General features: G+C 36.4%; 1 protein-coding gene across 4 annotated transcripts in view; it reads right to left on the bottom strand.

The window, feature by feature from the left end:
* Nucleotides 3,542-27,297, bottom strand: part of POT1 (protection of telomeres 1) — a 62,242-nt gene continuing 38,486 nt past the window's right edge. For 3 of the 4 annotated variants that reach the window (XM_021384775.1, XM_021384777.1, XM_021384779.1), the window contains 10 exons: nt 19,960-20,123; nt 19,214-19,302; nt 18,131-18,175; nt 17,543-17,699; nt 15,142-15,347; nt 11,249-11,384; nt 8,904-8,998; nt 8,364-8,455; nt 5,979-6,084; nt 3,542-4,941 (listed from right to left, as the gene is read on the bottom strand). In XM_021384775.1, the coding sequence (XP_021240450.1) occupies nt 4,829-4,941; nt 5,979-6,084; nt 8,364-8,455; nt 8,904-8,998; nt 11,249-11,384; nt 15,142-15,347; nt 17,543-17,699; nt 18,131-18,175; nt 19,214-19,302; nt 19,960-20,123 (1,203 nt within the window). In that variant the 3' untranslated portion in view covers nt 3,542-4,828. The remainder of the gene's footprint in view (nt 4,942-5,978; nt 6,085-8,363; nt 8,456-8,903; nt 8,999-11,248; nt 11,385-15,141; nt 15,348-17,542; nt 17,700-18,130; nt 18,176-19,213; nt 19,303-19,959; nt 20,124-27,297) is intronic. The other variant, XM_021384776.1, reaches the window with a different exon arrangement.

Genomic DNA, 27,297 nt, shown 5'->3' with positions numbered 1-27,297 from the left:
GGGATGGCTTCTTAGATCCCAAAGCAATCAGTCTCCAGGCAGTGGAGCTCCTGTGCTGACACAGACAGTAAAGACTTCAATTCCTGTAAAATACCTAGCAGACAGCCTTCTTGGATACACTAAACTGGAAAATCCAGGGGCTGGCTGGTTTGGGAACATAAAAATACTGTCAGAAAAATGCCAAAAAAAATGAAATATTTAAGGAAGACAAGTTAATTTTCAAAACAAAAAACACTTTCAGTATTTTGTCTCTTGTGGCCTCTCTAATCTGAGTATTTTCATTAAGCTTTATGTCATAGTGAATTTTTATTTATTATTTGGTTTATGTTTCAGAACAGCATCCTCCACGAAAGCTGAATTACAAAAAGCAGAATACGTCACTGCCACATCTCCCTCTGCTTTAGTTTTCCTTGTGTCAGTTTCAATTGGAATTGATTTCCAATTCTGATTTGCTCTGCCGCATGTGCTCTTGACAGTATTTGGTACAGCTCTATGCTTTCCTGACACATATTAGCCAATGACCTCAATATGTAAAACGAGGCTATGAGTACCTTCACTACAGCCACTAAGAAATGAGTTAAGAATTCCCTGCCCCATCACATCAGATCAGCCATCTCTTTACCCAGATTGAAAAGTAGGCCAAAGACATTCCCATTTTTTCCAGGCCTTAGAGAGAAGCTAAATGAGCTTTGAAAACTATTGCTATTTTTACAATGCTTTAGTAAGATTGCTGCAAAAAGATATATTTACAAGGTATCATTTTGTAATGACTTTTTTTTTTTGTGAAGACTTGATGTGAGCTGTTCTGGTCACTTGGAGAAGTGCAAGAATGTACCTACTCAATAGAGGATAAGGTATTTTTACAAGATTTTTTTCTCCTATTCAATTTTTAATAGAAAAACAGATCTCTCTCAGGTCAAATAGAAACAATTTCCAGGAAATAGATCCAGAGAAATTGAACTAACTTGCAAACAAGCCAGTGAATTAGTACTCTAGCTAATCACTTGCATACAGATTGGAATAATATTCAAAATGTTAATAATCACCAAATCATATAGCTCACAGCAGGCAATAGATTTGCATCCAGATTTTCAAGTTACAGTATCTGATTTTTTTTTTTATTTTTTATTTTTTATAAGTGCACTGTTTGATATTTAACCAGCACTCCTCATTCTTCACTGTCCTTCAAGGTTTCATGCGAACCTTCTGACCTTTCCTTCTGCTTTCAAACAAAGCTCTTCAAGCTTCTTTTTTTTTTCCTGCTTTTTCCTGCAAGAAGGACGCAAGCAGCAGCGCACTGCTAATAAATGAATTCAATGACCTTTAGGGGAAGATCATTCCACATCTTTCTCCTTAATTTTACCACTACTTGCTTTGCCTCCGTTGTGCACCTTGACAAAACAGCATATAGTGGAAAGGCAGTCAAAGCCAATTATCGACCTTTAAGAAAACTGTAGCATTATGAGCAGCGAGATCTTCCAGATAGCAGTAAATATGCAAGGGTACCTCAGCACAGTACAGTGAGTGTCTAAAGGGTGACATGTCAACATGATCTTTGACCTCTCTTTAAATTGTGGATTTATGTCAAACTCAATCACTGCTCCAACTTCTCAGGGGATTTTGCACCTTTAACACAGTAAGCGGTGACAGAAAAGAGTATTTTTCAAGATGAGGTATCATATTAAAGCAAGGTTATGCGAGGATAATAGCATTAAACACTGCTGCCTGGTACAAGCCCCTTACCCCTTCCCCAGTTAAAAGCAATACCTCCTCAGTAATACACATCCCGCGTGTGACTGATCGTATTTGGCATCTGAAACACTGCTTCAGAGGAGCTTTGAGTTGCTTAAGGAGTGATTTGTGGACAGAAGCAAGCAAAAGACCGTACCTGAATGTGTTTGGTCAGCAGATTTCATTGTTCAGTATTGCTGCTCTTTTAGTCGAAAATTCAAGCAACATTTCTAACTTGTCATCATCAAAGTTGTATCAGAAAAGAAGGAAAACACAGCACTTTTCTGAGATACACAACATAATTCTGCTCTACATTCTTAAAGTAACTCAGACCTAGTGATCCTTCATCAGGTGGATTTTTCCACAAACCACAGTACTTCCTGGGTATTTAGTATGTAGGAAATTATCTGAACAGGGTCTGCAGCAAACAGTCTCCTTAAGCCTCTCTACCATTGCTGTATCTTCCCTTTGCTGCTGTCCTCTGAAACCGTTTCCTTCTCTCCTCTATCTTCTGTTGAATTTCCTTGTTTCCGATCTTTACACTCACTGCTCAGTACACTTGAAATAATAATGCTTATCTGAAACTAATGCTTACTTGATTTTTCTTTCTCCTCCCCTGAGGAAAGTTTCTGCAGTTGTAGTCTCCTAGTTCATGCCAGTTTCACATACTTTAACATGAAGAAATTCACTGTGATGTAAAACATTGTAGTATGAAGAGATAAGAGCTCATCCCTACTCAAACGAACTCTCTTCCTTCTGTTGCAAACCTCAGCTTGTTAGCCCCAGCTCCACTGTGTTTTCAATCCCACTTCCTGCTGCTCAGTAGCCAAAGGATTAGTATTAAGCAAAGCATTTCAAAGTCTTGTCTGTAAATCTCTGGATCCCGTAACAGCTAAAGCTGATGAGAAAGTTCAATCACCACTGAACAGCAGGTCGCTCATCAGAAATGCCTCCTTGTATCTGCCATGTATGTTATTATTGTATATTCTGACGTTTTCTTTTGAAACTTCAAGAGGGTTTTAGGCATCCAAGAGCTTAAATTCAACTGACTTTTGAAAGACTTCCAATCTTAATTGTTTAAACCACCTTAAAACAAGGGCTTCAAGAGCCCAATCATACAGGAATCCCTGAAAACACTATTCCCACATATATTTTGCTTTTTTTGCCTGGTTCTTCCTGAAAACTCAAGTCCTTATTTTAATTACATTTTCACTATTTCTATGCACTCACCTGTGTAATTGGTAGGGTGGGGGAGGAACAGGAGTTCATGTTCATTTTCAACTCTGCCCTCTTTTCTATATGGTGGTCTTTAGTATTGTAAAATATATATCTTTTTCATTACTAATTACAATTATTTCTATAAATTATATTTGGAAAGAGAATTAAATACAAATGTTCCAATCCAACAAACTGTATAAGCATTCATTTGAAGCAAGACTACTGATAGCAAAGTTTTCAACATCTAATGACCTAGAAACTGAAAGTCAAATACAAAACACCTCAGTATTTGGAAAAGATTTTATTAAACATTTTAATAGTTACAATTTTCAACCACACGGAAGTGTCAGTTTTCTGGCAGGGATGTCAGACATGAGATGTGATAAAAAGACTTATTTACAAAAAAAATACACTATCAATTACTGCTGTCAGTTGGTAACAAAAATAAAAAAATATCTCCTTCCAATATTTTCATGCACTATATACAAAAAAAACTACAAAAGATTGTCTTCAGTTTAAACCTTAACTTCTGAAGTCATTTGGATCCTTCCACTGTCTAAGGTTTTATAATACACATTTACTAACATTGCAATTATATTTTTGCTTATACAATTATTTTTATTTTATTTTTTTGCATATGCAAAGTTTCATGATCCAGTACTGCTCTTTACGAAGAGCTGGCTCCATTCTGAAGTTCAGGTTTTCCTTTAAAGGAAATATGCACTAATCACCTTTAGTAGTGGTTCCCCTTACACACGGATCAATAAAGTGTGTATTCTCTGGTGTTATGGCATATAAACTCACCATAAACTTTTAGAGTATCAGAAAATTATCAGATGACATTTGGTGAAATTTTAAATTGACAAATTGCATAATCTACTAACAAGCTCTGAAAAAATTAAAAAAGAAAGTGTCATCTATTATTAAAATAATTATCTGCTTACAAGTATTGTATCTTGCTTCTGAACTCCTTTAAGAAACAGCTGTTGTAAATATTATGAGATTTTTCTCTGATGGGAAGCATTTGATTTGACAGGGATTTCTACAGTAATTATCAGTGGAGAAACATGTCCTGAATTTCTCCTATGTACTTCTGAATGCAAAATAAAACCATCAAGTAATTTCTCCAGCGGTATTTTCAAGCCATGATATCACTAGATTAGTTTAGTACCTCTAAATTTAGTCATACAATCTGATTATGTAAGATAGAAAAGGCAGATCTTGGCAGTGTAATCTTACAGTAAATTTACTCAGATATGAGAGCCTTTGAAAACACAGACCCAGGTAATAAACTCTGGTCCCCAACTGGGTCACTTTAAAGATCACTACAATTTACTGAATTTCAATATTCATTTTACAATTTTAAACTATCTTACTTTCATGACTTGACTTCAATTTTAGTGATAAGCATCACATGGTCAAATTTGTAACATCACCAAAATACTCGCAGAAAACAGTCTCAAAGTTCACCGGAGAGCCTCTTTTCTCTATCTCTACTGACATCATTTGTTTTAATACAGAAATGAACAAAGCAGCATAATTCTGATGGTACTTTCTGAGTAAAACTCATCAGTCTAAAGTAACCTCATTGCTGCCTTTGTGAAAGATAGCTGGGTATTAGATTGTTTCCATCAGCCTGAGCATAGCAGCCTTCAGTGACGCTTAGCCTCCTCCAGTTGCACTCAGATCACAAGGCTGCATGTAGAAATGTAGTAAATACACTGAAACATAATTTCCATTCACCTTAACAGATATTACAATGTCATACATACAGGCTGAACTCATAAGAATGGAACACGGATTTTTTTAAATAGTTTCTCTCTGATACATAAAAAATAATTGGATACTTACTGGATAACTTCCTGCTAGTAACACATTTCTATACAACATCTTCAGCAACTGTAGTGTCAAAAATTTGGTAATAAACTTGATGTTTCATTCCATCTGCAACATTATAGGACCTGATGAAGCATTCCAACCATGGCAAGTCATCTACAAATCAAAACCAAATTATAATTTAAAGCTTATTCCTAACTTTTATAGGAGAGAAGTACAACTAGAGCAGGATCTTAACTGTGATACTTAAACATATAAAATATTTAAAGGGAAGAAAAATTAATGACTCATTTGAAATTAAAATTCATAACTAGCATTCCAGTTTGTATCTCAAAATTTCACGCACCATCAGAAATGCTGTTCGGTGACAAGCAGCCTCCCAGACCACCTCCACCCCAAAACCTCTTGATACCACTAGTTGCACAGTACTTTAGCATTTATAAAGACTTCCTAATAATAAAATCTCACTGATACTAAGACTGATGAAACTGGTCACAAAGGGAATCCTCTACACCCTTTACAATAGGACCACTTTCTTAAAAAAAAAAAAAAAAAAAAAAAAGGACTTTGGTGTTATTGCCATTGATACCCATGTACTTTGTGGGAGCATGCTCCTAAGGCTGAAGCTGTGGCAGAGACATATAGGTACCTTGCATGGATGTGGTTTGGACACAGCTACCTTCTGTCACAACAAAAACATGACACAAAAACCTGGCTGGATCTAGACTGAAGCTTTCTGCTTAATTTCTATGGGTGTTCCCTGTAGCAAGGGATGTTCTAAATCAGAATGTGCACTTGCAAATGTAGAATCTCACTCACTGCATGTGCCAGGCACTGAATTCTCTTTCAGTTTTCCCTAACGTGCTGTGACATTCAGTACAGGGGTGTTCTGGTTCACTTCCATATGAACTGAAATGACGTGTTAGTGACTACCTTTACATGACTGTATTCACACACCACTGCATTCCACATGAGAATTTACTGAATCATTATTTTTTTTTCTCCAAAGGGACTTCTACTTTTAGAGAAATGTATCAAAACAAATTGATCGGAACTCCTGTTATAGACACCTGGATGTCTCATTTCTGATTTTTTACCCATGCATAGATTGAATTCTAAAACTTTGCATATGTAATAGAAGACCAAAAGACCCTTTCCCTTTTCATCTCCCTCTAAAACAACATCAAGCTGACCTAATTTTCTTCCTGGAGGAGAAAGTGTATTCATGGTCATCTCCATCTTCTGCTGAAGAAAGCTATTAGTTAAGATTTCAGAGGCAGGAATTTGGAAAAACTTTTCCTGGAAGAGAGCAGAAGAGAGCAAGGTGTTGGAAGAAGGGTAAGAAATCATTAGCAAGAACCTTGACTGCCTGTCCTTTTAAACAAATAAAAATCATTCAGATAATGAAACAGAAAAAAAGTATTTTTACTGTTCAGATATAGGAAGAAAATAAACTACTTGAAAACATAATAGCCTGTTTTTCAGTACTCCTTAGTATTCAGAGACTACAGCCACTCAGAAAGCAGAGTATACTACCAATACACCTGCACTGTAGGTTGTACATATAACTGGCAAATATTTTTCATAAATCTCCATCATCAGACAATGTTAAGATGGGAGGGGATGGCCAGTACTCCACGACATTCCCTCAACTGCAGAGAACATAACACTTTAAGGGGAAAAGAAGTCATCTGAAAACAACAGGGGCACCACTACTCGGCTTCATACAAGTGGAACTCCCTCAGTGTGAGTTTCATTTTTTGACAGTTTTAGAAACTATGGCAAAGGGCTGATACTGCAGGATGCACTTCTGCATGGAAGAGTGAAATAAAGAATGGAACGAGGAAATCTTGGAGAAACCTTTTCTTTAGATATTATATACAGTAGCATCCCTGGCAAAACTCCAATTTTAATATTTCCATGCTTGTTGTCTGATTTTGTATCCCTCAGGGCTAATCACTTTATAGCTTCAGAAAGTGAACTTAAATTTTTGATGGCAATTTATCTTTTTTAAAAATACAAAAATACTAAATAATCTATCCTTTGTGTAATTTTTGTATGAGATGCTTAAGTGACTGTAAATCAGCAGACAATCCAGTGGCAAAACTGACACAGGTAACTACTTTTTTCCCTCCTTGAGTTCTTCCAACTATACAACTTTACAATGTTTTCCTTCAAAAATCAAATAATGAGAGAAGAACTGACAGCATTCCTATAAAAGTGTGACTGGAAGGAAAAACTGCACTTCAAAGTAGCCCAGTTTCTTCTGAGGCGACCGCTGAAGGACCAAAGTTTAGGCTAGGAAGGCACTGCTAGTCCTTGAAGTTACCACCAGCAGAGATGCTAGCAGCTGTTACTTCAGAAGAAACTGTTGTTTCTTTTTCCTGCAGCTGAGCTGTAAACAGCATCTGATGAGACTCTCAGCTACTGCAAACTGCAGATTTCTGGAATTCTAAATCCAGAGATGGCTTAAAATCTTTTTCCCCACTTCCCTTCTGCATTTTAGTTTCTCCAAATAAAAGGAAAAAGAACAGTAGAAGGAAAAGATGACTAGCACTTTTCACAGGATACACGAACTGTGCTTAAGCAAGACAAATCAATTGCACAAAAAATAAGAAAATGTCTTAAAGCTGAGGTTCTGCTCAGACATGAGGGGAATGTACCAAACAAGAATCAGTAAGCAATAAATTTATTCATCCCCATTACAATTACATAAATAGAAGCACTGTATGGTAATGACTCATGCTAGGGTACTCATGGAATATATGGGCCAACTGAGAAAAACTCAGGAGAACAACAGTGAGAATGTTCAGAGCTTACAAAAACTCTGATATGGAAGAAAAAAACACCTCTGATACTGATAAAAACTCTTAAATGGAAGAAGATTAAATTAACTGTATTTTTACAGTCTTCATAAGGGAAACTTGTACAGTGTGTAGAACTAGGCAAAGTATGTATTCTTCGGTGTCACAGTGGTCTTAAGTTGCTTCAGAGGAGACTGGAGGTAGATTAATTCTAAGGTTAGCGAAGTAATGGAATTAAACTGCTTCTGGAATCAAAGATATATTTGCATGACTACAGCTACAACCTAGAATCAGGGAAAGGAAGGTCTCTTCTAGTTCATGGTCATATGAAACAAAAAAATCAGGAATTACTGAATGGACAACTCAGATTCTATTTGGAGTTAAAAAAAAAAAAAAGTAATGACATTTTGAACTGAGAAATTACTTGCATAAATCCCGAAATTCATTCAAACGGCATTCAGGCTGCCAATAAAATTTAGTCACAGAAAAGTAAAAAAGTCTATGGAGATACAAAATTAGCAACAAGCTTCAGCTCTGTCTTTATGCTTTGATATTCTATACTCTGATATTTTATTGAAAAATAACTAAATCTGCATCCTGAGTATCTTCAGTGATGAGGAGAACCAATAACATTATAACACATGCAATGGACACTATAAAATGCTGCAGGTAACACAGAATGAACACTTCTATACATACATTTCCTATTCTAGGAACAAATAAAATTCAAACGCACATAACCCATATAGCTTACCTTTACCTAGGGTTACTTACATAATCAAAAAGGTATGCATTTAGTGCTCCTGTTCCATCAACCAGTGTGAACGTCATAACGAAAACATACTGGAGTGGTTCGATACCTAAAACTGAAGGAAAAGATAGATCTGCTTTATACAGTGAATACGCAAAATAAATCATAACAACTCAAACTGACACAATCTCTCTCTTTCAATGCTAACTTACTTTGAATATTCTAATTAAATCATAAATTGATAGGCCAAAAAATACAGGCTCTCAATGTCAAAGAGCAGTTCATATTTTGAGAGCGCATTGCAACTTGCCTAGAAACACTTTAACAGGTGAAACTGTAAAAATATAGGAAGATTTAAAGATACTCTTATCTTATCCTAGTAATAGAACAGCTAATCTTTGCTTAGATGCTAGATTCTACCTTTTGGTAGGATCCTCCTGCTCCTCTTATCCGTAGAATATGAAAGAGATCTGGTCTTAATTCAGTGATAACCAAGTCATTTTGTATACACACTTAAGAATCAAGGCACAAAATTATTTCATGACAGTATCACATCAGCTGACCTTGTGCTATTTCAGTTGGTTCCCACGATGGTTCTCGTTTTTCTGCTAGGGAACTTAGATTCTTGATAGTCTTTGGAGTTGAACACTGCTTGCATCTAGCATTTAAAACAAGAATAGTGAGACTAACCAAGCACTAAAACATTTCTACCAGAGACATTCTGCACAGAAAGAAAGAATTCAAATTTTCTTAATCAGTGGCAGCCTCAAATTTCTACTATTTTAAACAACTATTTACTGGAAACACAAGATTTAGGCCATATCAAAACCCTTAATGCTGCTTCTGAATCATTCTTGAGTAGAAATAAATTTGGTCTGTACATCTCTACATAGCTAAGCATATATTCACGTATCACCACTTTGTTGTTCAGCAACACAGACAACATCTTGATTTATAAAAGATGGAATTAATCTGAACTAGTAGCATGCTCTAAAAGCACAACAGGGTTAGAAGAGAAATTTGGCTTTTCCTATGTTCAAATGTATTAAATGTGAGTTATTACAATTATCTGTTTCTCTTTTTTGCTGACATTTACACATTATTGTGAATTTTATACAACGCGAAACAGTAAGCAAATGCTGCATGTGGATGAAAATACTGAAGAACTTCTCCAAGTTTTTTTCATTTTCCTAATGAACCAAAATGACAGAACAGCTATTTTTTCCAAATTAAGCTTTTGTGCTAGTCTATTACAGTTAGTAGTTAAAATAAACGTTTATTATCTTTTAGAATTACATAGAAAATGTGATAAAAATCAATAGCCCTAATTCGGTCCAAGTGATATGAAGTAAGCTCAGTGAAGTTAATCCTCTTTATTTCAAAAAGTTGTGAACATTCATATATGGAAAGGTCAAAACAACATACAACAAATAGTTTTCTGCATTCATTTTATCAGGCTCCTGTGGGAGACATTAGGGTTCATGTGTAATATGCAATATTTTTTGCACAGAATTTTTTTTTTTTAACTGCCTACAGGACTGGATTAGTGCAACACAGAGCTCTTCTTGAACTTACTAGGTCTGCCAAGAGGGAGGACTCAATATCTTCCATAAAGTATACTGATATAAAGGTTTCTCCAGAAGTAATGCCTCTTATTTTATTATTTTGGCCCCTAATGTCAGAGGTGGATGTTGGTGGTATGGCAGTAGTGGCTGAGCCTTCCCACCAATACTCTGATACATTTTGTTGCCATGTGACAGATGGCAGCAGAGGGGCAGTCTGACAAATGGTATCTGACAAAGAACCACATATGAAGTGAAGGTGTCATTGAGTTCCTCCATGCAGAAAAAACTGCACCCACGGACGTTCACTGATGCTTGTGGAAAGTACTATGGGGATAAAACAGTGCATGTGACACAGTGAAGGGTGGGTGGTGACTTTCAGCAGTGGTGATAGTGGGTCACCTCCACTGGGGCAGATTTTTATGAGTGTGGCATGCAGGCTCTTGTTCATTGCTGGCAAAAATGTACAGCTAACGGTGGTGACTATGTCGAGAAGTAATGTCTTGTAGCTGAGAACTCCCTGTATCAAAGAGTGCTACTGTGCTCTTTGTATCCATTGTCATTTCCATGGAAATAAATAGGAGGTACTACTTTCAGAGTGACCTACGTATTTCTGAGCTTTCTAAACTATATGCTGCTGCACAGTACTGGGAAAACATACTAGCTAGCACTCACTGAGAAGGAATAGAGTATTGCAAGATATGGCACAGATATCAGACCTAGATTTGTGTACCACATTCCACATCTCTGTGAACTGTGGAATTCAGACACTTGTTTAAGCTTTCCCTGTAGAGATCAGTATCCACAAATCGGCAACTTAGTTTGCAGTATTGTGAATCTCAATAAATGGCAAGTGGCAAAGAAAGCTTTCCCAACACTAGGAATTAGAAAGAGATTAAGACTTGGACTGAAATCATCCTCTTGGGCCTCTATTTTTATCTGCATGCAACAAACAAACAATCAAACCACACAGCTTACTGTTTTAAAGCAACATATGTATTTATGTTTTGATTTTTGTCTACCAAGAAAGACCAGAAAATGGTATTTCTCTTTCTAGAAAATGGAAGATTTGGACATTCTGCAGACAGAAGAGACTCATACACACGTTTCTGTCTCTGAAGTTACTGCCCTAACCATAGACCACAGGCAAGACTGAAGCTGGGGTGCTGTGTACTTAAAGATATAAGATTTATAGTGCAATTGAGCAAGATGAAATGCAAATGGAATTTAGCCAAAAAGGATGCTTTGCATTGAAGATTCTTTGGATAAGTTATCCCTTGAGCACTGTAGTTTAAATTACTGATCTCTATTACTGCAATTCTTATAAATAAATACTTTTAACCTACCCATAATATTTTATGTTTCCTTGTAAAAGAAAAGGAGCTGAGAGATCTAATAATTCAAGATCATCTTCAGTGGATTTCACAGGAATAACACATTTAAATCTTCTTGTAAGCTTCCAGATTTCTTTTAAAGTTCCACCTATTAAAAATGGAAAAATTGTTTCTTAAACATAAAAGCATGACAAAACTGTAATCAAAAATAAATAGAACTTAAATTTCTTGGCCGATTACATGTTTTTTGAAGACCTACACTAAAAATTGACACATATCACAGAAAACTGAAAAAAACAAAAGATTCATTATCTTCTCCGTAACTCATCAAGTTAATAAATAGTCAAAGATGGACAGAGCTGGTCAAAACAATATATGACAAATATTTATCTGCATTCACTTTATCAGGTCCATATGGAGACGTAAGGGCTCATGTGACAAACACAATATTTCTGCAAAGAATTTTTTTTTTTTTACTGACTACAGGATGGTCTTAGTATCTTAATTAGAGTTACTATTGTTAATAACAAAGTTTTATCTAGTTAGTATCACTTTCACATCACTTCTACTATGATTTTACCAGGAATTTTCTCAAAACAAATAAAAAATAGGCAATGCAACTTACGCTTAGTAGCTGTTTTGCCAGCTTCTAATAGTCAAAAACCTATTAATTTTAAATTACCAGTTTATTAAAAAGCACCTATTCAACCACATCACAATTGCCATGATGTGTTAAGTGCAGAAGTACTAAATGATATGAATTTGAGTGCTACTAACCTGGAGCCGTGTTAGTAACAGCAGATATGTAAATATATTATGACTGAAGCCCTGAGATTTTTGAATTCTAGTGAAAGAAAGAATAATTTGTTATTTCAAGGTTATAAATCACAGGATAACCTTTCTTCAATCTCAGCAGTATGGACTGTGGAACTGATTATGGAATCTTTATGACTATTTATCAAGTCAGTGGAAATGTGGTAAATGCATTAATATACAGACAAGAATATTCCAAAGGAAAAGACCAACAAGGATCATTCAGTCCAACTCCTGACTCCACATAAGACCATCCAAACCATATTTTCGAGAGCATTGTTGAAACTCTTCTTGAGCTCTGGCAGCTTGGGAGAGTGACCACTGCCCTGAGGAGTCTGTTCCAGTTTCTGACCACACTCTGGTGAAGAACCTTTTCCTAACATCCATTCTGACTCTCCCCTGACACAGCTCCATGCCGTTCCCTCAGGCCCTGTCACAGTCACAGAGAGCAGAGCTCAGCGCTGCCCCTCCACTCCCTGTGAGGAGCTGCAGCCGCCACGAGGCCTCCCCTCAGCTCCTCTGCTCAGGGCTGAGCAAACCAAGGGGCTTCAGCTGCTCCTCATATGTCTTGCCCTCTAGACCCTTCCCCATCTTCCCTCTCCTTTGTACACTCTCTAATATCTTTGTATTCTTCTCATATTGTGGTGCCCCAAACTGCACCCAGTGCTTGAGGTGAGGCTGCACGGCATATAGCAGAGCAGGACAAGCCCTGCTCTCACCCAGCTGGCAGTGCTGGGCCTGGTGCACCCCGGGGTACGGTTGGCCCTTTGGACTGCCAGGGCACATTGCTGGCTCTTGCTAAACTTGCCCTCAACCAGAACCCCCAGATCCCTTTCTGCAGGGCTGCCCTCCAGCCTCTCATCCCTGAGTCTGCACATAGATCTAGGGTTGCCCCGTACCAGATGTATAGTCAGGCACTTGCTCATTAGATTTTATATAGTGATTGCCCAGCCCTCTAGACTGTCAAGATTTCTCTTGAAGGCCTTCCAAGCCCTAAAGGAAGTCAACAGCTCCTCCTAAGTTATTTGGAAATAGCACTTCAATCAATAAAAATATCAAATTAACCAGATGATCTAGATGAACTAGATTATCTAGATGAAGTAGATGATCTTAATGGTTCCTTCCCAACCAAACCATTCTATATTTCTACGATTCAATTTAATCAGCTACTTAACGATATCTAATTAAAAAGTGAGCTAACAAGTATTTTCTACAACTGATGTTTATCACTAACTATAATCAAGACTTTATGACAAGTAATTATGGCACTGGGTTGTAAAATATTTACGGTACATATCTCTTGTATTGATGAGGTAATTATAGAAGAAATAAATAAAGGTGCATTATTACTGGTGATGTAAAATGCCCAATATCATGGAGCTTCCACAATGCACTTCTCATTACATAAAATAAGTAAAACAGACAGATATTTGAAATTGCTTCTGAAAAGGTCTTCCAAGTCCAGTGACAGAGTTCATATCTTTCATATACACCCGAACTCTCATCCCAGAAATTTAATATATAGGATTCAGGGTAGTTTTAACTATGGCATTGCTAAGAGGACTCCAGAGTTTTTGTAATACAAAGCTGCACCGACTGAATGTATCCTGGCTCATAAGAGACAAGTATAATACAGAATTAGCAGGGGTTAACAGTGATTTGAATCACACTGATTTCATGTAGAAATATTGAGAATATGCAAGGAACATTAAACTAGTTGTTAACTGGAACATTTCACTCTTCAGTTCAACTAATCTGCAGCAATGGTTATTGATTTCCCTCACTCCCATTGGAAGCCCACCTAAAAATTCTGTCCATTATAGAATTATTTCCTCAATTACAGTCAAATAAGTGCCAAGCACTAGGTGAGAAGTTCTTGCTTCAACATAAAGATTATGGAGAGGAATAGAGTTTTGTGCACAAATCGTACAAGAGCAATTTGCTTGTGTTTAACAAACACAAAAAATTTTGGCTATATCTGCTGTACAATGTATTTGCCCTTTGAGCATGGTCAGTGTCCAAAAAAGTGTCAAGAAGATTTCTAGGGAGACTTCAAAATCTTAAACTCCAAAAACTTAAAAAATTAAAATAACGTGGCTTGGAAAAAATTCATAATCAGTGTGTTGGGGAAAAAAAAAAAAGGAGTCCAAACACTCATTATGATCCAACATGAAGTACTTAGATTTACAGACAGAGATAATTGGCTGCTGGCATTTTAGTATCTGAAAAAGACTTACCATATTATATTCTGTTGTTTTCATAATGATAAGGTTGTATTACATAGAAAAAAACGCCAGTTTCATACATGTCAGAGACATGAGCTTGCTACCAGAACTAGTCAAACATAAAACAGCCGGAAATAAAAGTAGGTTTATCCTTAACCATTATGCAAAGGAGACCCCCGACTCACATTTACTTATTCACTTCTATACTTGAGCCCAACTGAGGACTTTGTTCTGGATTCAGAAAGGTTCTATATGCTTACATTTATTGTTCTTCTTCTACTCAAAACATTCCTTATTTGAATTGCTAAATTGCTTTGTCTAAAGATCACTGGCTATTTTTCTTCCCTAAGGCAAATCTCATTCAAAAACAAAACAAAACCATAACTACAAAAACATGCTGTAAGATGCCTTATTTGTCTGAAACAACACTGACATCCAGAGGCTGACAAAGTTAATTGTAGGCTTGTAGGCCTTCCAAACCTTTTTCTTGCAGAAGAAGTCTTCCAAACCTTTTCTGTATCAAGACTAAAAACATTTTTTAGACAACTCAACCAGATTTCAATTCTGAACTGAAAAATCAGTAAGCACAGATGGAAAGCAACATATTCACATTTTAATTTCAGGAATAGCGTGGAACAGACAGAAGTACCTGACCAACCTTATAAGCATTCACAGATTACTTTTTCCTGTGTGTGCACAACAGTAACAAATTTCCAGCCGTGTTTTCCTTTTGTTATAAAATGCCTTAATGATCACCACTACTCACACTGAATACAGCTTCAGTATATCTTAACACTGTTTAGTTATTTATAAACTCAGAGTGGACACTGCGTCATAAAAAGTGATGTATTTACATTTTAATCTTACCTTCTATCATAAGCAAGGTATTTTCAGGACGTTGAAGCATTTCATAATGCTTTACAAAATGAATAGCTATTTTCCTTTGTTTCTCTTCTTGTGTAGTCCATATTACAGACTCATACCAGGACATACTCTGTAATTCTGAGTTTGGGGCAGTAGCTGCACAGCCTTGCAAAATGAAGTCAAAGGCATCTCCATTTGGAACTTCTTGCCTAAAACCATTTCCAAAATTAATAAGTAAATACTAACAACAGTCTAGCAAAAAGGAATGCAGAACTCTAAATAAATGTTACAACATAGTCGCAAAACTTAAAAGTACATAAAGGAACAGTAATTTTGTTGTTACATTAGTTTAAGCATTTAGAGTTATATAGCAAATTATATAAAGATAATTCATTTCCATTTTAACAAACACTAACTAACATAAGCTTACTTATGAGCGGAGGCAGCACAGTAGCATTGTTCACACATATGCAAATCCGTGGAAAAACAAGTAAGAAACTTAAGGGATTTCAGTTAGGCTTTAAAAAAAACCCACACAATTGCATACCACTGTAGTATAACTGAAAGACCACAGAAGCTCATATAACATCCAGTTACATGAACATCTATGTTCCAGCCTATTATACTTCCTGTAGCTTAGAGAAAGAATGCAAAACCGCAGTTTAACTTCACATATGCACTGTAAATAGAAAATCTGCAACTGTGCATCAGTTTCTTTCCTGTCAAGTTAAGATGCATCACTGACATATTTTGTTTCACCCACAGAGAAACAACACAAGAAATTCAAAATTTACCAGTATTGCAAAAAACAGGCAAAGAGACAGCAGTTGGCATAGACAGAAAAATAATACATTAGAACGTTTTCTCCTCAGACCTGCCTGAACTGTCTTAACTGTGGCATGGACAATGACAGAAAAAGTGAAAGCTTGGGTTATTTCATAAAACTCTGAAGGAACATAGATAGCAAGCTTCAGAGTAGAGTTAAAAAGAAAATAACAACAACTCCTGAAGCTTACGTTGATGATTTTTATTTCAAATCCAAGAGCATCTGCTTTCACAAGTGAGTACAACAACTCTGGTGTGTGAAACCCAAACTTTGATATTCTTCTGCTATAACTGTAAAACTAGCAAACAAGAAGTCTTGATGAACCTCAACTTTACAAACTTGCAAAACTTTCTGGTTTGAAGTCTGTCCTAATTCTGTGGCAAAGAGAAGGCAGTAATTTGTAGAAGGAGTGGAAATTCAAATGGAGAATATGACAAGTCAAATACATAAGAAGTCAAGGAAAATTCTAAGATAATTACATAGTTCATAAGGAACAAATTCCTGTCAGTTCTATAGGCTTATTCAGAGTTGGCAAATATATCCAAGAAATGGACAGAAATGGTAGAGATGATAATTATTTTCTTTTTATACTTAGTAATAAAGATCAGGTACTTGTATGCTGTGAAGATGATGAAGCACTTCTCCCATTAGCAACCAAGACAATGCAATAACATCTGACAAGGAGAAATACTGTCAAAGCAGCAAACAAGCTACTTTGCACCCAGAGCACTAAGAGAAGGCTAGCAGCGGCTTTTTGTTATCTCAGTAATTCGCATTTAATAAAACTTGATTATACAAAAAAATCCAAATGTATAGGAGAATGCTAAAATGTCATCACCTAAAGAAGAAAATAGTTTACACTAGTAGCTATAAAACTGTTTCCTTAGGGCTTATGAGAGGCTAAGCCAGGCAAAAAAAGTGATTCAGGATTCAGATGATCATGAATAGCACTAAAAAGCATATTATTTGATATTTTAAATTCGGCTATGTCAAACAAACTTTCCCTCATTATTAGCAGAAACTTTTAGGTGAGACTATTTAACAAAGCATTATTTGTCACAATGAGAAATCACATCACAGGGAAAATTACCTGATAAAACAGGTAAGTGAACTCACTGAAGTCAGAAAAAAAGACAAAAAAGCTAAAGTGAATGGTAATGTTATTAACATTTCTGGACCAGGATAAGATATCTTCTCTGGAAGATTCACTTTAGTCAAAGATATTTTATTCATTAATGCAGACCACAATTTGGAGATTATCACACCTTTTTGCATATTCTATTTTAGAACTGCATAACAGAAACAAGTACTTAATGCAATGTCAGTATGGGGAAAAACTTCACTGTCAAATTTAAAAGTAAATAAAAATTGTTTTGAAAGCACTCAAAGGATTCTGCAAATGCACCTCACCTGATGATTTCAAATTTTCTCATTAAGTTTCAAATCTTTGCTTGAGAAGAAATACATTTAAACACAGCGTGTTTTACACAAAAAGGGGATGAAAATAAACTGAAAATATAGACTACCTAAAACATATAGAACAATTTCCAAATTACTCTTATTACCTAAAACACTTACAAAGTATTGCATTTGGAACAATGAAGTTTAACAGACTGATAAAGCTTCTCGGGTTGAAAAGATCTCAGCTTTGCTCTAATGCGGTACTGTTGAGGAGCTCTGCTGTTCAGAACAGTTTTCAGTATTGTGTTACTCATATCCTGATGATCTGTCAATACTGCAAAATAACAAAAAAGCCACACACACCTATTAAATAACATAATATTTGGAATATGGGGAATCATCAGCACAAGTAAGCATTTTTCCTTAATTCCCTGCTTCTCTTTCTCCTCAGCTGCAGCCTCACTTTCATTAATACAACATGCTATGGCAGCCTTTAAGTAAAATCATAACAAACTGCGGGATCGTGTTGTACTTCATGCTGTAGAAATTCAACATATAGAAAGAACCAAATGTAAATAAAATTTATAAATATGCTTTATTCCGTTATAAATAAAAATAATTCATAAACTTAAAAGATTCTAATCTTATAACAGTTCTTACTGTAGTAAGTAAAGGACATTACTTCAACCTTTGAGCTGATGTTTCAACAAGTAATTTTATTTTCTAGAAAAATAAATTTTACTTTGACAATAAAATGTTTCCTACCTGTAGCAGATAATTGCTGACACCTCTGTAACGGTGACTCAAGATCTGAAATCAAGAATGAATTATTTTCCTTCTTTACTTTTTTTTATCATGTAGACATACAAAACCAGATAGACAGATACACACAAAACAAAAAGCTGAACAAAGGAGAATGGAAATCCTAATAACATATGGAAATAAAACAAAAAAAAACAAAGCATGCAGGAGACAAATATTAGATGTCAAGAGCTATTACGTTTGGGGAGAAATTAATGCATATATTAAACAGCAACGCCCATCAAAATAAACACTTTTTGACTGTATACAGTGAATAACTGCTAATAGAAATTGTATTTATACCTCTGCAATCTTTCTGGGCAAGAATATAGATATTACTCCAAAAAAAAAAAAAAAAGGAATGCCTAGTCCCTTCTTCGAACAGCCTCTACAACACATATACAGAGTTATATGTGCAAAAATCTGTGCAAAAATCTCTAAATATTTTACTTACAGCTAAGTAATGTAGGATTTTAAAAAGCAGAAGCAAAGGCGTAGACTATATCCAACTAGCTTTAGGGTTTAATTAACGTTTAGTTATTTTTAAGATAAAAATACCACTTAAAAAGTAATATTGGATCTGGAGAACTGTCCCTGTGGTATTACTCTTCCATGGTGTTGCACCTTGAAATTCTGCCCCTACTACAACTTTTCCATCCAATGGTTTTCGAAAGGATCCTCAGCTGCTAGCAGCTGTTTAGTGGTGCTCTCAGTGTCTGTCTCTGAGGAATCCTCCTTTAGAGTAAGAAAGTTATGACACTCCACTTTATGACCTGATAGAGTACGCTTAAGGACACTGCTTGTGTTTAATAACTTATTCACTCCCTCTCAGGGAAGTATTTCTTGCTGTATGCGAAAGGCTTCTGCTGCGAGATGGATATAGTAATGTCAATGTCCAGTTTTATAATCCAAAACAATTCCCTAAGGTTTTGTCAAAGTAACATCACATACATATGGTCAAAATAAGTTTATCTTGACTATATTATTCTAATATATATATATATATATATAAGAAGAAAGAGTAAGTGAGCTTTTAATTGTTTTTACCTGTGTCATTGTCAGAAGTGTCACCTAATTCCAATGAAGACATGCTTTCCACATTCTGACTGTCTGTCAGTTCCACACATTCTAAGAATCTAAAAATAAATAGCAACATATTTTCATAGTCTAGTGGAGACTTTCATACACAGGTATAGATAGGAAACTACACATATATGAAACCTGTGATTTACCAGCACACAAGAAAAAATGTCCAGACAAACTCTTCAGCAGAGACAAAAAAAACTCAACTGGATCAGAAGTTGCAGAAAAAAATGTAAATTAATGATGCAGGCAACAGTCTCTTTTCCGAAGTGCCAAAAGAAATCCGTACTGCTAGAAAGAGAATTCCCAATAAACAAACAGGGGTGATGGTTACTCAGCTTTTCTTTATGTATAAATTCAGCTCAATAAAGCACTTAAATGCATATGCTCAAAATGTCCTCAAATCATTTGTTTAACCATGGCTTTTATCATTTAAAAATTATGTCGCTATGAAACAATGCATGATTGTGCCGTGGATTTATTATTATAGCACTACAAAATAATAGCACTAGAAAATAAAATCTAAATTTTTCATTTGAAAAATTAGTTTCCATTTACTTATCCTCCCAAATACCTACTCTTTGTCTTAACAGAGCTAAAGGCACATTCTATTCCAGAGTTTCCAGTTCTTACATCCATTTACAATCCTGAGTTGCACAGTTGCAACGCTGCTTTCCAGAATCGTCTAGGAAAAAATACATAGAACTTACGTTTTTAGTTTCTCAACATCTGGGTTATTTTCTGGTAAGATTCCTATTCCTCGACCATAACAAGTGCCACCATGAAGATGAAATTCGATATGTGATGATAGATCTTCATTTTTAGCACTTGCTTGTTTTGTATGAATACTGTAAATTCTCAGAAAACTTCCAGTCTTAAAGGGAAAACAAAGATTTGATAACACAAAGTTAGGTACTTACTTTGAAAATTCATAAAGCTCTCTCAGATTTTACAGAATCACAGAATAACTGAGATTGATAGGGATCTCTGGACATTGTTTGGACCAACCTCACTGCACAAAGCAGAGTTAACCCAAGCAGGTTGCTCGGGGGCTCATCCAGTTGGATTTTGAATATTTTCAAAGATGAAGACTCCAGAACCTCTCAGGGTGACCTGCGTATTTCACTTTATCAGAGAACATTAACTGTAGCAACGACTGCATTCAGAACCAGTGTTAAGTCTTCTTACAAAATCTGATTCTCAAACAGACTTAAGAAGACAGATCAAGGGAGCCAAGGTATTCCTTTTCTAAGGGCACAATTTGTCTTCTGTATTCACTATTCAACCTTCAAGATACTGACGTGCTGTAATTTTCCCAGGTATGATGAACACTCAGCAATTCACCTCGTGTCCACCATCATGCATGGCATACTGCTTAGGTACACACTCACATCCGGTTACGCAGATTTATCAACCATATCTCACGTCTATGCTACAGGTAACATTTTTCAGAGTCAGAACAAAAGGATATGTGTTAGAAATTCAGTGATTTTGACACTATTCCAAACTCTCTCAGATGTACTGCTCAGGTACACGGAGTGTATGCTTCCTGTTTTGCTTAGTTGTTTTGTGTTCTCTGAAAGACTTTTGTCAAATTACACAAAGGGACTTAGGCTAACTTATACAAGCATCTATTCAGAAGGAAGTTAAGGAATGTGACCACTGAATATAACTTTGCAACTTTACTTTTATTCCAATCTTTCACTCCCTTTATCCCTCCCACCACCACCCCCTCCAAAAATCCCCAAACAAATGTTCTAGAGGTAGATAATCCAGAGACTGAATTATATTGTTAATTTACCCTCGATGTGGTATAAAGGCCTTTGAAACAAATTTACAAGCACCCAAATAATTTTTTTAAAACATAACCAAAGATTCAGCTGGTAGATGGCAAGTTACATTCAATAACCTGGATTTATATTTGCTTTAAGTATCTTTTAAATAGCACTATATAAATAATAAATTATTTTAAATTGACTTCCATTAGCATTAATATTACAGCAGCCAGTCTGTTAAGTCTTATTTCAGCTTCAGCTCTCACTTCAGATACACTAACAGCCAGTGACAGAGTAACTTTAATCTGCAGAAACCAAAGAAGTGTGCTTATTAGACTGGACTGGCCAGGTCTTAAAGATTACACGTAGACATACATCTGGATGCATAAAATCAGATAGAGCAGCATCTTGATTCTGGAATCCTGCTCTGTATCACAGAACAGTCTATGACTATACGATGCTGGTATCAAACTGCTTGTTTAAACAGTAATTACATATGAAAAAGGTAGCATATTTTGAAATTCAGGCACTTGGGACATAAAGAGTGCACTCTGCTTTTAGCATGGAGTTTTAATTGATGTGCAGTAGTAACGAGCTGCTCATTTTGTTCATTCAAAGCATCACGCTTATTTCACACAGCTCATTCTTTGTATTTTCACAACCACTTAAATTACTGGTGATAGACTGATAGCATCAGTGTTCCACTAACAGGCTAGAAGCAAGGTGCTCATGTTGCCTCCCACTCAACAGACAACAAAAGCTTACAGTCACACTACAAAGAAACACATCACTGATCTTTTACTAAATGTTTCCTTTAAATATACGCTTAAAAACACCACACCTAGGTTATTTCGCTCTTCCTATCTTAACCTCTACATGAAATAATTCACTGTTCAGTTTGCCTCCCTACCACGTTATGGAGATCTAAATGTCTACTCTAAACTCAGTCAAGAAACTTAAATACACAAACTTTCTGCAGGAAAGAAAGTAATGGACTTAGCGTGCATTTGAAGCCATAACTGAATTGAAGCCATCTTGCAGTAACTGAATCCATATCTAGCATTATGTTCATTATAACAAAAGGGCTTTTGACTATGACTCAGTCATGCAACTGAATGTCCTTTACATCATTTTTGATTCATCCTGACACAGAAACACTCCTTACAGTTGTATCAGTGTAGTAATGTACAACATCTCTGGCAGTATGCCAGAAAAATTCCCTGTATTTTTTAAGTCCTCCTTTCCTTTGTATTGCTAATCTCCAACAGAACCAAACAAGCATGCAAGAAGGCCTGCTGATATCAACAAGGCAACTTCAACATTTAGGTGGTGATTAAGAGACTTATTGGGAGTGGTTTTTATCTTCTTAGATGCTAAATTTCATTTAAGAACGTTGAATAAACAAAAATGCAAGGGACAGACAACATAACATAAACCAATGACTATAAGAAATGCTTTTGGATAAAGATCCTTAGTTCCTAGCTAAGTTCTGCTTATAAAATAACCCTATGTCTAACATTTTTTCTATCAAAAAGCAATTTAAGGGCTTCTCCAAAAATAATGCCTCCTCTTTTACTATACTGGCTCACTACGTCAGAGGAGGACATTGGTGGTATGGCAGTAGAGGACGAACCTTCCTGCCAATATTCAGATACATTTTCTTGCCATGTGTCAGATGGCAGCAGAGGGGCAGTCTGATGAACGGTGTGTATGAAGCAAAGGTGTGTTAGTGAATTCCTCCATATAGAAAAAACTGCACCCAGTGACATTCATAGACACTTGCTGAATACTAAAGAGACCAAACAGTGGATGCGAGCACAGTCATGAGTGGGTGGTGACAGCGGGTCACCTCCACTGGTGCAGATTTTTATGAGCGTGGCACACAGGCTCTTGTCACCGCTGGTGAAAAATGCATAGCTACTGGTGGTGGCTACATTGAAAAATAGTGTTTTGTAGCTGAGGACTTGCTCTATCAAAACAGTGCTGTTGGGCTCTCTGTTTCTGTTGTGGTTTCCATGGAAATAAATAGGAGGCAGTACTTTTGGAGCAACTTATGTATGTATGATCAGAAAAAAGGCTGTTATAATTGAAGATCTTTTTCTTTCAGAAGCACCTTAGTTTTTTCTAAGTATTTAATACTGGTAATCACACACACAAACTTCAAACATTATTATGTGGTTGAGGAGAGCTAAGAAATCCAAAAACATAAAATACTGGGTTTGCCTTCTAAAATTGCAAGCTGAAAGTAATGCAAAAAGTAATGTTTCAGTACAACATTTAACTTCCCAAGGCGCATGATCACTACAGAAATATTACTTTCTCCATACACATTTTATTAAATTACTTCTGAAGGCACTATTATTTTTATATATTTTACTATCACTCACAACTACGTTATCAGATACATTATAATCAGCATTGTCAAATACTGAAAAAGTCAGGAAGATATAAATGCAAACACACTATAACAGATCTGCGGGTGCAAGACAGACCTGCGATTTCCACGGATTCCTTAGGGGGGCAGCATTGCTCACTCTTAAGAGCAGCGAGCAACTGCTGAGGGTGCTACAGCTAAAATATTACTGCGTTTCCGTTGTTTACTGAACGCCTGCAGATCAAGTATATGCTGAATACTTGCCTAAGACCAAATTATAATCTAAATTAAAGCAAAATCCATGATTTAGAGAGTCATCACTAAAATCTAGTACAAAAGGAACTCAAATTATTTGACTTGACAGCAATTCTATTCATGACCTATCTGCCTACTTCAGAGAAAATATATTTCAAATGAAATCAAAACAGTAAAAAGAAAATCTGTCAGTATCATAAAATATAGCAGTAATGATACTCTATTTGCAGTACAATTCAAATATGACTACTTTAAAAATAGATATCAAAGAAAGAAAATTAAAAAAACAAGCCCCATACACAGTTCCCTGTAACTGCTTAACTTAAAAAAAAAATTTAGCACAGCAAATTCTCGCAATTTCTTCAAAACAAAGGGTTGCACTTACATTTAGCACTGGTGAATTCTGGAAAGTGGTTTGCCCCAGCAGCTAAATGTTGATGTTTTGTCACAAGTGTCTATGTCCAGAGTTTGTCTTTTTGCACAGGGATCACTTAAACAAATTCATCCGTGCTGATTTTTATATATATGTTATGGCAGATATTCAAGATGATTTCTTCGTGATCATTTTATCCTATCAGCAGTTCAATTTTACTACTTGAGCACAACTTTTTGCATATGACATGAAGCACATACACAATCACTGGGTGCAGTCCTTCACATCCAAGGAATAAAAAACATCAACTTAAATCCACGAAAAGGACTGTGAAATTTCTGGAGAATCTCAAAAATACCACAGACAGATCAGGTCACAGGAATGCCACCCAGCCCTGAAAAATACGTAGCTAGATATCACAGCTATGCACCCCTAAGACACAGGTTAGAAATGTGACTCAGTCACTAGAAAAGCAAGCAAGACTTTTAGTCCAAAGCATTACCAAAGAAGACTTGAGATTCTATACAGCTGGAGGAGCAGCAGAAAATATTCAGTCTGCATCTGAACATACAGAACATCAAATAATGTCGTGAAACTATAAAGACCAGGAGGTTTAGGCATGCTCATTTTTATTATGTTAACTAGAAAATACATGGTAAAACAAAATAGGCAATACTAACCCATGAGAGGAGTGCTTAGTACCACATATTACTGAATGACTGTATGTGAAGGAAATCTCTAACCTGGACTCTTACTGTGCACTGATGGATCTCTGATGTTCACGGTGACACTTAGTATCACAGAATCATAAAATGGTTTGGGTTGAAGGGACCTTAAAGATCATCTCGTTCCAATCCCTGTGCCGTGGGCAGGGTTGCCACCCACTAGATCAGTTATCTAGTATCTAGCAAAATACCCCCAATGGAGAAATGCATGTCACAGATCTAATTTTTGAGTAGTATGGTAAAGCCTGCATGAATCCTGAGAACCTCTGGAAATAACAGCAATAAAAAAAGACAGAAGAATAACAAAGTAAGACCTACAGGGAGAAAGGGTACTTTGCAAAGCTAGCTGCAGGCTAGGGTTCCTAAAAAAACGGAAAGCCTCATGTACCCAAGGTGCACAGAAGAGGGAAATTCTGGAAAAAACACTGAACACCATTATCTCTGCTTAACTGTAGCTCTGCTTATGTCTTTCTGTCCCAGGAAATAATCTACTTCAGAGAGATGAGATTTCTGAAAATTTTGTTTCTGTTTTGCTAAGGTAGCAAATGCTGAAAAGTCACAACTTTTATTAGCATAAAGGGAGGCCACTAACAGGTGACAAAACATCCGCTTACAGAATCAATTGTAGCATACCTTTAAAGAGACTTTAACAAATGATTGCTTTCTGACACTGCGCTCTAGGACTTGTGATCAACTGACTATAATATATAAGCCAGTTTCTCTACACTGTGCATTGGTTATTTACAACGTTCTTGTCTGAGCATGTAACCCACTGATACAATTTTAATGTACAAACAAATAATTCAGATTGATTTTTTTTTCTGCCCTTCTGCAGACTGAAAAACTGCATAAAGTGCATTGTTCCTACATAAAACTTCATTTCAGAGATGCAACTGTCATTGCAAATGGTACAACATGGGAGTGTAACTTAACAGTTCCTCAACAATACGCAATAAAAAGGCAATTCTAAGTTATATCTGAATGCAGAAGAGATGGCTCAAAAATAGAGCCCTTTTATTGTTTCTGATACAATAAACTAGCAAAAAACTTAGTACGCAGTTTCTGTCCACACTATTATTGTGTTCACACTCAGAAGGTGGATATGAATACAGTGAATTCCCACCAGTTCAATAGCGTACAAAAATGATTTTCTAAAAATCTTTGTTTAACAAAACTCTGAATGAAATAAAATATTATACAGGTTAATGAAGAGTACTTCAGTTATACCTTCTTATGACATTGTATGATTTTCACTAGTACTTAAAAATAAACCTTTTATTAAATTCAATTTTATGAGGCACCTCAGCAATTTATCTTTAGATTTTTCTGTGAAATAAATTAAATTGCGTAAACTGTAACCTGAGCTCACTAAATCTTTCTGAAGTTTAATTATTAGGTTATCATTACCTTTTTCTTCAATAACTCTATTAGGACAATCCACTAAAAAGTGAAAACAAGCAAACAAAAAAAACCCACAAAACATGAATATCTTAAAACTTCTACAGTTTACGTGAGTGAAAGTACCACAGCTGTGGAGAGAAACAGAGCCTGTGCTGCTTAGTAGGTCAAGACAGGTTCCAGAATGGTTTCCTTTCACATTAGAGCTTCAGCTACACTATGCAATATCCAACAAAAGCACAGATACTTGACAGTTAAGTAAGAAAGAACATGTAAGAGTGAAAAAAAATGAGAGAAGTCACTAGCAGACTGTGTAAAAAGTTGGTCTCCCTCCTGTTTATAAGCTCTCAGGTACCAGAAAGTCGCAATGAGGTCTCCCCACAGCCTTCTCCAAGTTAAATAAGCCCAACTCCTCAGCCTGTCTTCACGGGAGAGGTGCTCCAGCCTCTATGGCCCTCTTCTGGACCTGGTCTAACAGCTCCATATCATTCTTGTGTTGGGGGCCCCAGGCCTAGATGCAGCACTCCAGTTTAGGCCCCACGAGGGAACAGAAGCGGAGAACAATCTCCTCCCTTGCCCTGCTGGTCACCCCTATTTTGATACAGCCTAGGATACTCTAGGCCTTCCAGGCTGCAAGCTCATACTGCTGGCTCCTGTCCAGCTTCACACCCACCAGGACCCCAAGTCCTTTTCCACAGGGCTGATCTCATCAGACTTTCCTTAGTCTGTAGATGTATCTAGGATTGCACCAACTGAAGTGCAAGACCTTGTATTTGGTCTTGTTAAACTTCATTAGATTCTCATGTGCCCACTTTTCGAGCAAGATCCAGGTCCCTTTGGATGGCATCCCTTCCTTCGTTTGTGTCACCGCATCACACAGCTTGGTGTTATCAGCAAACTTGCTAAGTGTGCACTTGATTCAACTGTCTAGGTTGCTGACAGAGATGATGAAGAACAACAATCCCAAGAAGGACCCCTGGGGAACACCTCTCATCACCCATCTTCACCTGGACATAGAACCACTGACCACCTACTCTCTGGCTACAACCATTCAACTCATTTTTACCCACCAAATAGCCCAGCCTTCAAATCCCTACCTCTGCAACTCAGAGATAAGAATGTGGTGTGGAATCCTGTTAGTCCAGCTA

The sequence above is a fragment of the Numida meleagris genome, chromosome 1, assembly GCF_002078875.1.
Source record: "Numida meleagris isolate 19003 breed g44 Domestic line chromosome 1, NumMel1.0, whole genome shotgun sequence".
Lineage (NCBI taxonomy): Eukaryota > Metazoa > Chordata > Aves > Galliformes > Numididae > Numida > Numida meleagris.
Note: the sequence above shows the minus strand (reverse complement) of the source record. Positions and strands in the feature narration are given on the sequence as shown.